General features: G+C 42.3%; 1 protein-coding gene across 2 annotated transcripts in view; it reads left to right on the top strand.

Annotated features, from left to right (window-relative positions):
- Iars1 (isoleucyl-tRNA synthetase 1) overlaps nt 1-16901 on the top strand; it is a 62602-nt gene that overhangs the window by 26523 nt on the left and 19178 nt on the right. For both annotated transcript variants that reach the window (XM_047526405.1, XM_047526404.1), the window contains 10 exons: nt 1368-1459; nt 2718-2816; nt 4653-4779; nt 5982-6055; nt 7208-7402; nt 9946-10032; nt 11576-11659; nt 12693-12837; nt 13817-13937; nt 15894-15985. In XM_047526405.1, the coding sequence (XP_047382361.1) occupies nt 1368-1459; nt 2718-2816; nt 4653-4779; nt 5982-6055; nt 7208-7402; nt 9946-10032; nt 11576-11659; nt 12693-12837; nt 13817-13937; nt 15894-15985 (1116 nt within the window). The remainder of the gene's footprint in view (nt 1-1367; nt 1460-2717; nt 2817-4652; nt 4780-5981; nt 6056-7207; nt 7403-9945; nt 10033-11575; nt 11660-12692; nt 12838-13816; nt 13938-15893; nt 15986-16901) is intronic.

Below are 16901 nucleotides of genomic sequence, written 5' to 3'. Positions count from 1 at the left end.
AATTCGTCTCTAAGAACTTGTTTCTATTTTGTTTCAGCATAAAATCACACAAAAGTACTATCAGCTATATTAGGGGGTGTAATGTCTTTAAAGGAAGCATGCTCTCGTTTTGGGGTAGGAGTCAAAAACTGGACTCTGTCTCATGAAGCAACTTTGTGACCTTGGGGTAATGGTTTCTGATTGAAAACTTCACTACCTTAAACATTACAGAGCCAGGTGTGATGGTGCCCCTGTGATCCCAGCAACACGAGGCTGACAGGAGAGTAACATGTTTAGGGCCAGCCTGGGCAGTTTAGTGAGACCTTGTCTCTAAAAAATAAAAAGAGCTGAGGCTGTAGCTCAGGGGTTAAATGTCCCTGGGTTCAATCCCCATTGCCCACCGCCCCCCGCCCTAAAAAAAAAAAAAAAAAAAAAACTAAGGAATGTGTTTATGTGGCTAAAAATGAACAGAGGTTTTTTTTTTTTTTTTTTTTTGTAAACAGATGGTATACATGTTGTTTCTCTGTACATGGCGTAAAGGCATACCATTTGTGTAATCATAAATTTACATAGGGTAATGTTGTTTGATTCATTCTGTTTTTTTCCCCTTCCCCCCAGCCCTCCCACCCCTCTTTTCCCTCTATACAGTCCTTCCTTCCTCCATTCTTGCCCCCCTCCCTAACCCTAACTCTAACCCTAACACTAACCCCTCCCACCCCCATTATGTGTCATCATCTACTTATTAGCGATATCATTCGTCTTTTGGTTTTTTGAGATTGGCTTATCTCACTTAGCATGATATTCTCCAATTTCATCCATTTGCCTTCAAATGCCATAATTTTATCATTCTTTATGGCTGAGTAATATTCCATTGTATATATATATACCACAGTTTCTTTATCCATTCATCAATTGAAGGACATCTAGGTTGGTTCCACAATCTGGCTATTGTGAACTGAGGAGCTATGAACATTGATGTGGCTGTATCTCTGTAGTATGCTGATTTTAAGTTCTTTGGGTATAGGCCAAGGAGTGGGATAGCTGGGTCAAATGGTGATTCCATTCCAAGTTTTCTAAGGAATCTCCACACTGCTTTCCAGAGTGGCTGCACTAATTTGCAACCCCACCAGCAATGTATGAGTGTACCTTTCTCCCCACATCCTCGCCAACACCTGTTGTTGCTTGTATTCTTGATAATCACCATTCTAATTGGGGTGAGATGGAATCTTAGGGTGGTTTTGATTTGCATTTTGAACAGAGTATTTTTAAATGATACATTTTATTCCTGCCTTTAAGTCACAACAAAATGTTGGGTTTTACTAATAAAATGATGTTGCCGTTAAGTATGATAAGATGCTTTAATGACTAAATTTCCAATTTTTTAACAGGATGCAGACAAAAATATCATCAGGACCTTGAAGGAACAGGGCCGACTTCTTGTTTCCAGCACCTTCACGCACAGCTACCCTTTCTGCTGGAGGTGAGAGGAGGGAAGCCTGCTGTAGCTGGAGCGTCACACTCTGGTCACACTATTTGTGTATGCCCATACCTTCATACTCACAGAACCATCTCATGGGTGTCCTACAGTTAGTGTTTGGAAACTGCCCTCCTGTTCTTAGGAGAGTTTTATGAATGCAAAAAGTTGTCTCTTTCCTTGAGAGTTGGGGGGGTACTGTTTTATGTTGTGTGGCCACATTTTGTTTAGGATGCCAAATATCTCTAGAATTTTATAATAGAATTTATTGAGAAATGTAATGTGATATTGTCTTAATACAGGATCATGCTATGAATATGTGGATGAAAATGAATGTTCAGTGGCCTCAAATTCAGTCCCCACACTGTCTCTGTGCTGACATTGACATCACGTTTTAGATAACTGTCATCAGTAGAACTGTTTCTCTTTCTAGTCTTGGTTTTCTTTCTTTCTTTCTTTCTTTTTTTTTTTTTTTTTTTTACTGGATAGTGAACCCAGGGGTGGTTGGTTTACCACTGTGCTGTGTGCCTAGCCTTTTTCACTTTTTATTTCGAGACAGAGTCTCTCACTAAGACTGTCCTTGAATTAACAGTCCTCCTGCCACAGCCTCCCAAGGGTGTGCAGTACCACATCCACCTCAAGTCTTGTTCTTTTTTTGGGTTTTGCCCTTCTTAGTATCATGGAGATGACTTTTTTTTTACACTGAAGATTAAACCCATGGGCACTCACCCACTGAGCCCCATCCCCAACCCTATTTTGTATTTTATTTAGAGGCAGGGTCTCACTGAGTTGCTTAGTGCCTCACCATTGCTGAGCCTATCTTTGAACTCATGATCCTCCTGCCTCAGCCTCCTGAGCCGCTGGGATTACAGGCATGTGCCACTACACCCAGCAATATGACCAATTTTGAAGACTTAGACATTTGCATCTATAATAAAAAGGAATTTTAGCCAGGCTCAATGGCACACCTTATAATTCCAGCAACTTGGGAGACCAAGACTGGAAAATCACATGTTCAAGGCCAGCTTCAGCAACTTAGTGAGACCCTGTCTCAAAATAAAAAGTGCCAGGCATGTAGTTCAGTGTAACACACCCCTGAATTCAATCCCCATTCCCAAAAATAAAATAAAATAAATAAAATAAAATAAGATAAGATAAAAAAAAATGTCCAAGTTGGTGGTGGTGTATTAATAAAAGACTAAAACTCTTGCCTTGGTACCTGTGTCTCTCCTGACCCGCTTCCTCTGTGTCTCTGCCTGCCCAGATCAGACACTCCACTCATTTACAAAGCAGTGCCCAGCTGGTTCGTGCGGGTGGAGCACATGGTGGAGCAGCTGCTGCGGAACAACAGCCTGTGTTACTGGTGAGCAGCGAGAGGTGCTTCTTTTGCTCTCGTAGTTAGTGTGGCTTACACTCTCCGAGTCACGACTTTATAACCACCTTGTATTGTTCATTATGATAGCTGTCTGTTCTGTGTTTGAAGGAACATAAAATAATTTAATGTACAAGAATAATATCCTCCTGATAGAGCGGGTAAGGGAAAACCCCATGGAAATGAGCAATGGCCACTTCTGTGTTTTATGTAGTAGAATGACTTTAGAGGAGCAATTCTGGCTTTACTCTCGGTATGCTAACCTTAAATAAAAATTCTCAGGATAAACATCAGTCTGTGGTGTATATGCAGAAGGCTTTTGTACTTAACTATTTTTGGTGCTTGTTGAGTCCCTGGTGTACGTAAACCCCAAGTACAGAAACTGCTCTCTCCAGCAGAACTTTGACCAACAGATGACATGTCATTTCCACCTACACTTGCAAAATGAAACAACATTCATTCCCAAAGAATGTTTTTCACTGAGAGTTTCGAGTCTCACTTCTTACTTCCCACTAGGACCTAACCCAACCAAAAAAATTTATTTAATCTGAGAAGAATGAAGAGATCTCAGGGCAGTAAAGAAAATGGTTAGAAACTATAGCCTTCTAATACATTATAGCAAAGTATGACTTCTCAAAAAGCAGCTCTTTGGGCTGGGCTTGTGGCTCAGTTTTAGAAGTGCTTGCCTGGCATGCGTGAGGCACTGGGTTCAATCCTCAACACCACATAAAAATGAAAAAATAAAGGTACTATGTCCATCTACAACTAAAAAAATATTTTTTAAAAAAAAGCAGCTTTTCCATTTTTAAAACTAGCAAGCTCATTAGTTCCCCTCATGCATAAGGTAGTAGTATAGAATAAGGTAGCCTCAAAGGAGTGTACACATATAAACGGATCTGTATAATACGGATGACAGGTACAGTGCCCAAGAGAAGAAGAGGGTATTTAGGAGCCTAGCGTTACCCTGACTCAGCCTTGCCCTTAGAAGGATGCCTGCAAAGCTGAACCTTAAGGAATTAGGAGCTTTTTTCCAGTAAAAGGCAGCAGAAGTGTTGGGAGTGGTAGGGTTGGCAGAGGTAAGGAAGGCTGAATGGCAGAGACAGTTGAGGAGCCGCATGCCGAAGAACTTACCTCATTGCTGGAGGCTAAATGCAAGGTCAGGGATGACCACAGAGGGACACAGAAGCTTCCAACTACCCAGCCCATTGGGAGCTCACACTAATAATTTTTAGTAAAGCTGCTGTCATCAGATAATGTGAAGACTAGAATTGATTGGAATGAGGCTGCTAGAGTCAGGGTGGCTAGTCAGAGGTCTGTGGTGGTCTCAATTGACAAGGAGGATGTGGGATGTGTATATGCTTTGGGTCAGTCAGTGGCTATCACATATGCTGGTGCTGTCCATTAAAAAATATGCTTCTGGGATCTCAAGTTCAAGGCCAGCCTTAGCAATTCAATGAGACCCCATCTCAAAAAATATAAAGGGAGACTGGGACTGTAGCTCAGTGGTACAGTGTTTGCCTTGCACAGGTGAGGCAGAGTTTAATCCTCAGCACCACATAAAAATAAAGATATTGTGTCCATCTACAACTAAGAATTATTTTTAAAAAATAAAATTAAAAAAATAAAAAGGGTCGGGAATATAGCACAGAGGTAGAGCACTCCTGTGTTTAATCCCCAGCACTGGGGTGAAAAAGTAAAAGAAAACATGCTCCTGCCAGTGACCTCGGTGTTTCCATAGCATCTGGTTCACCAGGGCTTATGTGAATATAATTTACAATTTTGACTTGCCTTATATTCCTAAATGATTGTCTAATCTGCTTATGGCAGGGTCCCAGAGTTTGTGCGAGAAAAGCGGTTTGGAAATTGGCTGAAAGATGCACGTGACTGGGCAATTTCCAGAAACAGATACTGGGGTACCCCCATCCCACTGTGGGTCAGCGAAGACTTTGAGGAGGTGAGATGGAACTGTGTGTCCTTCTGTTGACTTTGCTGACACACTTTGTTCCTGTAGTGTAAATGTGGTGTATAGTAATGTTTTTCTCTCTTTGCACCTTATTTCATCTTTTCTCTATTCATTCCTAGAATCATGACATAAAATAATATATTTTTAGTATTTGAATTTCTAAATTTTCTTCTGTATAAAGGGAAAAATATGGTTTGTATTTTTAAGTGCTCTAGTCTGGTGTTACACAGGTATCTTTTCCTCTGTGCATTAAGTTATAGCATTAACTTAGGTTAAGCTAACGTAGATAATGAAAAAGCAAAACCCCCCCAAAAATTATCATTGTACTGTAGGCTTTTATAAACTTCTAAAATTGCATTTGTAGACTTGCGTCTGTGTGGGCATGCACACGTGCATGTGCGTCAATACACAGACATATTTTCATGACAGGGTCTTCTGTCCATTGCTTTACAGCAATCTTTACAGCAAAGATGAGCAACAGCACCCTGGGGGCTGGTCAGTTTCCTCTAGGGCCCTAAGAAGCAGCTGTAATTGAAGTAACTGAGTCAGAAGACTTGGGGGATTGGACAGGAAAGAAGGGAAAGAGCCCATGGGTGCCCATAGGTAGCAGAAACCCTGTCAGATGACTCCCCCCATTCTGAGTGTCCCAGCAAGCCCCATCTCTCACTTCCTTGCCCAGATATAATACTAACATCTTATATTTTAGGCTAATTATTTTAACCTGGTCTAAGAACACTAACTTAGTTCTAGCTTTGTCTTGGGAAGATTCCAGATTAAAATGCTAGATTCAGGTGCCAGGGACAAACTCAGATGCCTTAGAACAATAGTCTGAGGCATTTCACTTATGCCTTTCACCATGATTTTGGCAGAAATTTACACATAGTAAACCCTCCAGAATTACCCATTGAGATGATGGCTATTAGTGTTTAAAATCCCCACATAAGAGCCCTCTATCATAGGGGTAGGTAACAAGATAGACAAGTTAGCACTTGCCATTTCATAGACCAGTGTGTGGTCTTTTGGACAGTCAGCTGTGTTAAAATGGTAGCTGTCCTTCAGCCCAGATTGGTATATTAATGAGATTTTAAGGAAAATCAGAGGTTTCTCAAACTAAACAGGAAGGTCACATAAATTAACTCAATGAGATCTCTTTGTCTCTAAGGAGTTCTTTCTTTTAACTTTATTTTTAACAGGTAGTTTGCATTGGATCAGTGGCAGAACTTGAAGAACTGTCAGGAGCAAAGATCTCAGATCTCCACAGAGAGAGGTCAGTTTCTTGATGATTGATTCACTTGGTCCCGTTACCTTCTACTAAGACATGATACCTCTCAAACTACAGAGTTGCACCTGCAAGCACTCTTTGTGTATCCTCCCTCCTCAATTGAAAGGTCAGGTGACCATAGTGCACAGTGCTCTCTGAAAGCCTTTGAGAATGGCTGACATTTCTGTTTACAAATGCATTTTCACTCAGGCTTCACTTAACTATGGGATATGTTCTGAGAAATGCATCCTTAGACGATTTATTTGTATGAACACATACCCTGGGGTATCCTTGCACAAACCCAGATGGCATGGATCAGTCTCTTGACATGGCCTCTTGATACAACCAAGAAATACGGTTAACACAAGATGTAGGTGGTCATGGTAGTACACTGTTTTACAGTTAATTTTTGTTTTTTCTTTAACCATACTGGGACTTGAACCCAGGGTTTCATGTATGTTAGGCAAGTACCCTACCACTGAGCTATGTCACCAGCTCTTTTTTAAGTTGTACTTTTGGTCTCACTGAGTTGCCCAGGCTGACTTTGAAATTTTGATGCTTCTGCCTCAGCCTCCCAAGTAGCTGGGATCACAGGCTTCAGTAAACTTTTCTTGTAAGTAGAAGTACACTCTAAAATAACAATGAGAAGGCCAAGCCTGGTCATGGCACACCTAAAATCCCAGTGACTTGGGAGTCTGAGGCAAGAGGATCACAAATTCAAGACCAATCTGGGCAATTTAGCAAGACCCTGTCTCAAAGTAAAAGCTAGCAGAGATGCAGCTCAGTGGCAGAGTGCCCCTGGGTTCAATCCCCATGACTACCAAAATAAAAAGTATAGTAAATGCAAAAACCAGTTATATCATGTTATCATCAATAGTACGTGCTGTACTTTTATGACTTTTACACATCTTGTAGCACACTAGGTTTGCTCACACCAGTGTCACCACAAACACTTGACTAATGCATTGTCCTCATCAGGACCGTTACATGCCACTAAGGGAGGAATTAATTCTTCAGCTCCCTTGTAGTTGTATGGGACCACCACGGTACAAGCATGCTGTACAGCCCATGAGTAGTATCTTACCAGAGCGCTGGGTTTCCTGAGGCAAGTAAACTGCAAGTTCTGTTGTGCATAAAAGTGCTGCTTTTCCATGTCAGCATTGACCACCTGACCATTCCATCACGCTGTGGAAAAGGATCACTGAGGCGCGTGTCGGAAGTATTTGACTGCTGGTTCGAGAGTGGCAGCATGCCCTATGCTCAAGTTCATTATCCGTTTGAAAACAAGAGGGAGTTTGAGGATGCATTTCCTGCAGACTTCATTGCCGAAGGCATCGACCAAACCAGAGGATGGTATGCCCCTTCTCTCTTTAAGGGTTTCATTGATTTGTTGAGTGCCTACCAGGTATCCCTGGGTGCTGGCCAGACTTGTGGCAAACAACACAGCCTCTGTTCCTGCCTTATGTCCTTTCTGCCCACCATGAATACTAAACTGCCCTTCAAGTAAGATTCTCTCACTGAAGTACAGCTATGGTATTATAATTTGAATTATTTCACTAACATTTTGGCATTCATCTATGTTAAGTTGGAAGTTTAAGTCATATAAAACAATATGTGTTCTTTTCCAAATCATTTACTCAAATGCTTAATGAGTATTTACAAGATAATATGTTGGGTGCTAGATATTGGGGGGTAGTTATGTGCTTGGACAGGGAGTCTAGCCTTATCAATTAACATTTTAAAGACAGTCAAAAATTTAAAATGCACTTAGGGGAGGATTTGGGTTTTGGGTTTTGTCTCATGCCCTTTTAAAGTAGTATACTCATTCTCTTATTGGAAAAAAGTGAGTCACCTTCTTTTTGTGAATAGGCTTTGCTGACCCATGTACTAATTATAGTTTCATTAATAATGTTTCTGTAGGGTTGGGTTTAAGGAATTTGTGGTGTAATTTTCAGCTCTTTCAGTTTGTGTTCATCCTTGAATTCAAGCCTTAATGTATTGCAATGTGTTATTTTCAGATACTAATCAATTTATCTGTAGGAACAGCTACCAGAAATAAATTCCTGTTTTTTTGGAGGGCCAAATGACTTCCCAGTGAGCTTGTTTCTCTAAGAAGTAGTGAAGTCCGGCAGCCTTTTAAGTTGTGTGAAGCCCATGTGCCCACTGTCCCCTTCCCCTTCCCAAGGTCTGGGCTGCCTCCTTGGTACCAGGAGTCCTCCTAACCTTTTTTTGGAACTGAAAGGGCTGTCTGGATAGATATTTATACTAGGACTGGGGTCTGCTGTCCTCAGTAGTTCATGTTCCTTGATGTTCCTAGTGCACAGGATTAGGTCAGGGTGATAGGAGAGCATCACCCCTGGGACAGCAGGAACAGGTCAGGGTGGCATATGAGCATCACCCCTGGGCAGTGGCAGGGATGTGAGAGTTCTCACAAGGAACAAGCTGGGGAACTGTGCATGAATGGGATGCACAGCATCTGAGAGAATAGAGGCATTTTCTAGATTCCAAAGTCTACTTTTTTTTTTTTTTTAATTTTTTTTTTATTTTATTGCTTCAAATGCTTCAAACTATGGGAAATCTTTGGCAAAAATAAAGACAATAAAGTTTTCACAATAACTTTACACAAAGCATTGTACAACAATGTTCTTCAGTACACGTGAAATAACATAGGAATGTTCAGAATCCTCAGTGAGGAAATTAACTATACAATATTCATAGTTCATTGTAAAACAAAACCATTTCATAAATACTTAAAATATTTCTTATGGTCTCATCACATATTAACATTTGTATTTCAATCAGTATTGTTGAACTTTTGAAAGTATTTTTATTACTTAAAAATTAATAAACAAGTTTTTTAAAATTTCTGTTGTCTACCACAGCATCAAGACCCCTCCCCCCAATTCTGCTTATTTCACATAAAACTAGCGGGAGGTAACTAAAATAAAAATCAATATGGTTCTCAGTCAAGTCCTTTGTGGAAAAGAGGAAAATGTTTCATGTCTACTATTACAGACATTTCTCTGGTGATTTATTTGTGCAGTCTCCAACTTGACCAGCTTTAAGTTGATCTAAATGAGTTCTCAGCTCAGAACACAGTTCAATTAGCAGCAACTCCATCAGCGCATCAAATGGAGCAAAACTTGACTGGGCATTCTGATGACATGGTTCCCTGAAGCAGTCACTAAAAGGACGTAGAAGACTCATGGCAATGATCCGTGAGCAAAATTTCTCTGCTTCTTCTGGAGGCCCATTCTCCTGCTGACTGAACAGCTTCTCCAACAGAGTTCGCCCTTCCAACTTTAAAATTCTCTGTACTTATTCAGATCTTCTTCTTTCCTCCAAATAAAGTAATTCATCAAGCTGAATTGCGTTTCCTGGTTGCGAAGTTTGAGAAACGCCATGGCGGTCGCCTCAGTGCCCGCTCCAGCCTCTGCCCAGCCCACTGCTCCCAAAGTCTACTTTTGACCTTTGTATGAGTGCTTTTTGCATCTTTTTTTATCAGATTATTTGTCCTGTAAGATCTTTTCTCGTTCTCACCAGGTGTTTCAGGTGATACTGAGGGACCCCTGTGCTACCTATAGCTGGTTATACTGACTCTCTGTTGGGAAGACCTGGTAGCAGAGGGAGGATCAGGGCATTGCTGGAGGCTTTTATTTCTTTGCAAACCAGAGGCTCTAATTTGATTGATCTGTAGTGGGTTTGGCATACCTATTATTTTTCAACACTTCCTGCATGATTATGATATGTAACTAGAACTAAGAACCTTTGGTTCGTGTGATTATCAAGAAGTATACTATATCAAAAATAGAAATTCATCCATTGAATAAATATATTTTCCTGTGCATGTACTCCTTCCTGTTCTTGCTGAATTGCTGGGGTTTGTTTTTCTTCAGGTTTTACACCCTGCTGGTGCTGGCCACAGCCCTCTTTGGACAACCTCCTTTCAAGAATGTGATTGTGAACGGACTCGTTCTGGCAAGGCAGGTGCACTCTCCCGTGTAGTGACTCGTTCCAGTCCTAAAATAAGGATTTTTGTTCACCTCTGTTTAACTTGCAAGGAAGCTCTCGGGGGGTCTTGAAACCACAAGTCCAGGACCAGAACTAGTGAGCGCCACATCAGGCTCCACTCAGGGACTCAGCCTCCACTGAGTATCATTTCCAACTTTTGACTATTATAGGAGAGTCTGATTTTTCCTTTGCTTTCATTACCTCTGCTCATTAAGAATTAAAATAAATAAAATGAGATAGAGGCATGTCTATGTCTTACTCACACAGACCACCTGCTTCACTGGCTGGGAGGAGGAAGAGGACAGCACCTAACAGTTAGTACACCCATGTCCTTAGCCAGGCCCCCTGTGTACATCAGCGTGTCCTCACCCAGCCCATCTTCAGAACTGTTTCACATGGGTCCTGTAGTTATCCCCTTTCAATGATGAAGAAACTTACAACACAGAGAAATAACCGACTAAAGGTCAGAGCAAATGAGTGCTAAGTTCACGTCTTGAGCCCTGAACTCGGGGCTTCATGTATTAAGCATATACTCTTCCTCTGAGCTGTAGCCTCACACCTGCTCCTGCCCCTCACTGAAAGTGTTATTGAGATTATTGTAGGCGTGCATGCAGTTGTGAAAAATGGTGGAGCTCCCTTGTATACTTTGCATAGTTTCCCCCACTGGTCACATTTGGAATTCATATTGTAATAATAAATATCACAACCAGGAGTTTGGCGTGGTCCACTGAATTTCTCCAGTTTTACATGTACGCATTTGCTGATGTGTATTTACTAGTATACAGTTTTCTCACATGTGTAGTTTTCTGTACCCATGAGCACAGTCAAGAGTGTGAATGGTTCCAACACCACAAGATTCTCTCCTAATGCCCTTCATAACTACATGCACCCAGCAACCTTCCACCCTCATTCCCAGTCCCCAGCAACCACTGGTCTGCTCTCCTTCCCGAATGTCATCATTTGAGGAGTGTTAAATACATAGAATCATACACTGTCTAATTTGGTAGAGTTGGCTTTTTTCAGTCAACATAATTCCTTGGAGGTTTCTAATTGTTGAACATATCAGAGTTCATTCATTTCTGTTACTGAATAGTGTTCCACAGTATGGGTGTATCATAGTCTATTTAACCTTCCCCTCTTGATTGGCCTCTGGGTGGTTCCACTATGTGGTGGTTGTGAATAACATTCTTGTGCGGTTCTTTTATGCAAATAAGTTCTATTCGAGTTTATTTAAGTTTTATGCGAGTAAGTTTTTATTCCTCTGGGATAAATGTGACAATACCTTCCTGGTCTAAGTGCCTGATGATGCCCCATGGACTTACCATGGCATTCTGAAAGAGTTTAAAGGTAGCAACCAAATAGCCTTAGGTATGTCTTCACACTAGCTTGCATCTAAATCAGTCACTCCTCCCCTTTGTACTTATGTATTCCTGTTTACAGATCATCTGTGTCCACATTTAAAGTCAGCTTGTTGTTCACTTGTTTAATTGGCTTCTACTTTTTGTTTTACAAAAGTGACGGCCAGAAAATGAGCAAACGAAAGAAGAATTACCCTGACCCTGTGTCCATCATCCAGAAGTATGGTGCTGACGCCCTCAGGTACGAAGCAGTGCGTGCACATCATTTTTATGTTGGCATCTCTCCTCCTCTTAATTACAGTTCTTAGGTGCGGCTTATAGTTATGCTTTTCAACCTGGATCTCTCTTACATGGGGAGTTACATTGGTATGGTTGTTGATTTAAGCCCTAAAAATAGTTTTCTAAATAATAAAAACATTTTCAAACCTAGAGATCTTTTTGAGGAAAAGGACCCATTTGGGATTTCATGAGCTACCCAGGCCCCTATGGTGAGTTGCAGGTTGCCTGTAACTTAAATCCTTTCTAGGTTCGCTGTCTTGTTCATATTAGAATTCTCTTTTACCATTTGTTTTAATTTCACACTTATAAAACCATATGAGATATATTTATGTAAGAACAAATAAATTAATTTTAAAGAGCTTTTAGAGAAATTTGAGCCACTGTTTGAAATGTCCATAATCGTGAGTCTCCTGGTATTCCAGTTGAAAGGGACCTGGAGGTCTCATTTAGCATCCCCATGTCGTAGAGAAGACCCAGGCCCTGGAGCAGTGAGAGGGCTGTCCCTCGACTCATTTATCTGTCAGACGTGCCCTTGGTGCGCTGACCATTTAGGCTAGGTAACTACAGTGAGGACTGTCCTGTAGGGTGGTTAGCAGTCCTAACTCTGCTACCCAAATGTCAGACGCTGTGCTCTGTGAAGGTTGTTCTCTCTCAACTCCTGTGTCCACATGCGGTGGGGGTGTGGCAGTGTCCATGGGAGAGAGGAAGTGTCTCTTGATGGGGATCAGGCCAGCCTTCCTCTTCTGGACACAGTGCCATGTTCTGGTATGGGGTTACAAATAGGTGACCCCTTTGTCTTATACACAGGGGTTACAAATAGGTGACCCCTTTGTCTTATACACAAAGCAAGGGCTTTGTGAGTTTTAAATTGGTCATTCAGGAGTATTCATCATTTCCCCTTTTGTACAAAAGTGTGGGTTTTAATCTTGCCTCAGCAGTAATATTTGGTTTCCTGTGTATGTAACTTTGCCGTGTGGATTTTCTCCCTTTTCCAGATTATATCTGATTAACTCTCCAGTGGTGAGGGCAGAAAACCTCCGCTTTAAGGAGGAGGGCGTGCGGGATGTCCTTAAGGATGTGCTGCTCCCGTGGTACAACGCATACCGCTTCTTCATCCAGAACGTCTTGAGGCTCCAGAAGGTACGGGCCACGGTGGCTGCGTGTGTGCTGAGTTGTGTGGTGGAGCTCCATGGGGACCTCCAGGCCACTCTGTCCTGCTCTCTAATGTCAGGACATGAGAGCCGTGGGGAGGCCTGCATGAAGGTGCAGCCGGCGTCTGGGGTCCCCTGTGGGACATGGGCCTCACCTGTAGAAGGGTGCGTGGTGGTTTTATCAGCAGATTCTCAGTGCAGGGCAGCATGTTCACCGAGGCCACCTTTTCACCACTCTGCTGGCCTGGTGCTGCTGCTGCCTGAACCAAAGTGCAGGGAATGTGGTCTGTGGAGCAGGGACAGGCGAAGTGGGCTTTTAGGACCAAGGAGGATTTGGGCAAAGCAAAGAGGACGGAGGAATAGAATATTCTGGGTAAGATAATCAGCCCAAGAATGCAAATAGTTCCCAGCACTAGGTTTCAGTTTGTAATTCATCCAATATTCAGTTCTACATTTTATTGTCCTTCTTTCCTTGGATTTAAAGTAATTAACTCATATACAAAATTAGCAAATGTCTCTCAATTTAGAATCATTCTTTAGGGCAGAGAAGTAGTTTTTCTCTAAATTCTCTTCCATTTCACTCAAAAAACAGTTATTGTCAGGTGACATGGCACACACTCATAATCCCAGCAACTCAGGAGGCTGAGGCAGGAGGATCACAATTTTGAGGCCAGCCTCAGCCACTTGAGGCCCTGTCTCAAAATATAAAAAGGGATAAGGATGTGGTTAAGTGCCCCTACGCTCAATCCCCAGTACCAAAAAAGAATAATAGTAATAATTAGGAATTGGAGACTTGATGTCCCAAGTTAGTGATTATCTGGATAATATTGCTGAATATCAGAAATGTTAATAATCTGGGATTGTTTTTGGTTTTTTGCTGGGGCTTTCTGTTTTAGTGATTTAAATAGTTTATTCCTCTGTAGTAACTTCCTCACTATGCATGTGAAAGTCTCATTAATTGTCTTCAGGAAGAAGAAATGGAATTCCTCTACAATGAGAACACAGTTAGAGAAAGCCCCAATGTCACCGACCGGTGGATCCTGTCCTTCATGCAGTCGCTTGTGGGCTTCTTTGAGACCGAAATGGCAGGTGAGTCTCTTGGTCTTTCCTTTCAGAGTTAAGGACTGTTTATTCTCTTTTTATGTGTCTTTTTGTTATTTAATCGCTTTTCTTTGGGGAAAAAAAAAAAAATAGAGGAAATTTTGAGAGATAACAGAATAAACAGACAGCAAGTAAGTGTTTCTTCTGAGGTTCGTTGGTTCTAGAAATGTATTTGTCCCCAGGCCCTTGAGAATTTCATCTGAGGAGGTATCCCAGTGGCCTCGCTCCTCCGCAGTGAATAGGCTTTGGAACCACATAACTGTGCCTTCACACCACAGCTCCACCCCTGGCTGCCGCTCCAGGGGCCGGCTTCACATCTGTGGGCCTAGGTTTCCTTATCTGCAAAATGCCCAGTAGAATTCTGATAAATATTATTTAATATTTAATAGAGATGACATACATAATGACGGGCAGAAATAGGTATTCAATAAGTATTACTTATTATAATAAGTAATACTTATTGTAATACAACTTTTAAAGTTTTAGGTCTGTTTTCCTAAATAAATTGTCCCTGTCCATTTCAGAAAACTTAGAAAATTCGGACAAGCAATAACGAAATAGACTTTTCCCCACATTTCTCTTACTAACACCCGTGAGTTTAGTTTTAGACATAGGTTGAGAGAGTAGATTATGTTGTTTTCTTCGGAGTTTGAGAACGATACAAACAGGTCCAGTGAAAAATTCTAGAAAATGTTGCCTGGGACACCTCAGTCTGGTAAAGTGGGCAGACAGATGCCCCAGGTCACAGTGGGAGCAAGAGAGACAGGTGAGGTTGACCCGCCTTCTCTGCACCTGGTGGGGTAGGTGGGGCTGGCCAGAGCAGACCTGGGTCAGCATCAGCCTGGTCACCTGCCCTTGGCTTTCCCTGGATTAGTCAGTACCATCACACTTGGCATAGAAGGACTGTGAAGCTGTTGTGCAATTTGACAAGAGTGGAGGTGGGAATGAATGAGGGACTGAACCCTGCCAGGAAAGGGCAGTGCTGGGAGCTCACGCATAGCTGGGAAACAAATGGGTGGACACTGGAGATGGTGGCTGAGGCCTGTCCCGCCTTTTAGCACCAGCTGCCATGACTTCCTGTGAAGCTGGTCTGGATAGCTTATACCCTGGCCAGAGCTCAGTCTGCCTAGGAACGAGGGGGTCAGTAGCCACATGGCAGGGTCACAAGCAGGAGGCCAGGCATCCACATAGAGACCAACTGGTGACTCAGCCTGCTCAGTTCAGATCCCAGCTTTGCTGGCCTGCCTCCTCCACGCTCCCTTTCCACTACACATTTAGCTTTCTTCCCTTGAGTATCTGAATCTCTAGAAAGCCCATTCTGTTTTAGTCATAGCCTTTGCCAGAATTTCTCAACAGTGGCACTGCCAACAGTATGGGCTAGGTCATTCTGTTTGGTGGGAGCTGTGCTGTGCTCTCTTATCTTGTGCAGCATCTCTGGGTCCCCCACCAGATGCCAGTAGCACCCCATCCCACAAATTGAGACAACCAGCATTGTGAAATGTCCTCTTGGAGGTCAGAGGCATAGACCGTTTGAGCTTTCCGGTTAGAGCTTTCTGCTTATCCGTCTTTTAGCTGAGGTGTGAAGTCATACATTGGAAAGCAGTTGGGCTGCGCTGGTGCTGTTACATTGTACAACTCCATGCACACCTTGCTTCCCAGAACCGTGTGTGGGCAGCCATGGACTGCGCCACGCAGACTCAGGGTCAGTGTTTCTCACTGGCCAGTGGGTTTGCTTGTAGCTCTGGTGGTTCTGGGTGCGTCCCTGAACACTGACTGCTATTTATCCTCAATAAATGAACCATTTGTGGTTGCTTCAGTCTGATTCTTACTGTCTGTGGTGACTGGAGCCCCCAGGTGGAGGGGGCTGCTTGCGCTTCATCGTATGCAGGCCTCCTCTCTTGACAAGGCTGGTAAAGCCTGCCTGACTTATCTTCTTACTTTTAGCTTATAGGCTTTACACTGTGGTGCCCCGCCTGGTCAAGTTTGTAGATGTTCTGACCAATTGGTATGTCAGAATGAACCGCAGAAGATTAAAGGTAAGTGCTGGTGGGAAAAGCAAAAAAGTATATGAAAGTTCCAGAGTTGGAAAATGAGAACAGCCAAAGGGAAAATGAACATTGTCAAAAAACTCTCAGTTTTTGAAACTTTCTTTTCCTTTTACCCCGCATACTAATTGTATTGATTGCCATTTGGTAACAGGGACCTATAAGTTCTGAAAGTCATTTTTCATATTTTCACAACACAAGTGTGGACATTTCACATTGAGGAGAAAGTGGCCAGCCATGCAGGACTGAACTACACTGACCTCTTAGAGTTCTGCAGGTATTGTCAAGTATAACTGTGGACTTGAGAGGGGTGCCTCCTTGTTATGACCCTTGAGGACAGTTACTTATCAAGTGTTGGTTGTGGACAAAACTCTTTGGTAGCTGTTGGGGTTCAGTATGAGTACAGCATGGGCACTGGTCTAAGGATGGAGACAGTTTGCAGAAATATCAGTGGGACAAGGCCCAGAATGATAATGTCCTCACTACAGGCCAGGTGGAGGCTCCTACAGCCCATCAGTCCTGTCTTAAAAATGTTCAGGGCTGGGGAGATAGCTCAGTTGGTAGAGTGCTTGCCTTGCATGCACAAGGCCCTGGGTTCGATCCCCAGCACCGCAAAAGAAAAAAAAAATGTTCATAATAAAAACCTGCAACATACCTATAATTTCATTCTGGTTAAAACATATTAGATAAACATTTGTATGGGTTTATAGTTAAATGTATGTATATATATCTATAAAGATATATACCCAAATGTTTATAGTAGTTATCTCTGAGTAACTAAAATATGGTTGGACTCCCCCCTCCCATTTGTGGTACTGGGGATTGGACCCAGAAGAACTTTACCACTGAGCTATATCCCCAACCCTTTTTATTTTTTATTTTGAGACAGTCTCACCAAGTTGCTGTG

Source organism: Sciurus carolinensis, chromosome 15 (assembly GCF_902686445.1).
Source record: "Sciurus carolinensis chromosome 15, mSciCar1.2, whole genome shotgun sequence".
NCBI lineage: Eukaryota > Metazoa > Chordata > Mammalia > Rodentia > Sciuridae > Sciurus > Sciurus carolinensis.
The sequence above is the reverse complement of the archived record's forward strand: the minus strand, read 5'-3'. Positions and strand labels throughout refer to the sequence as shown.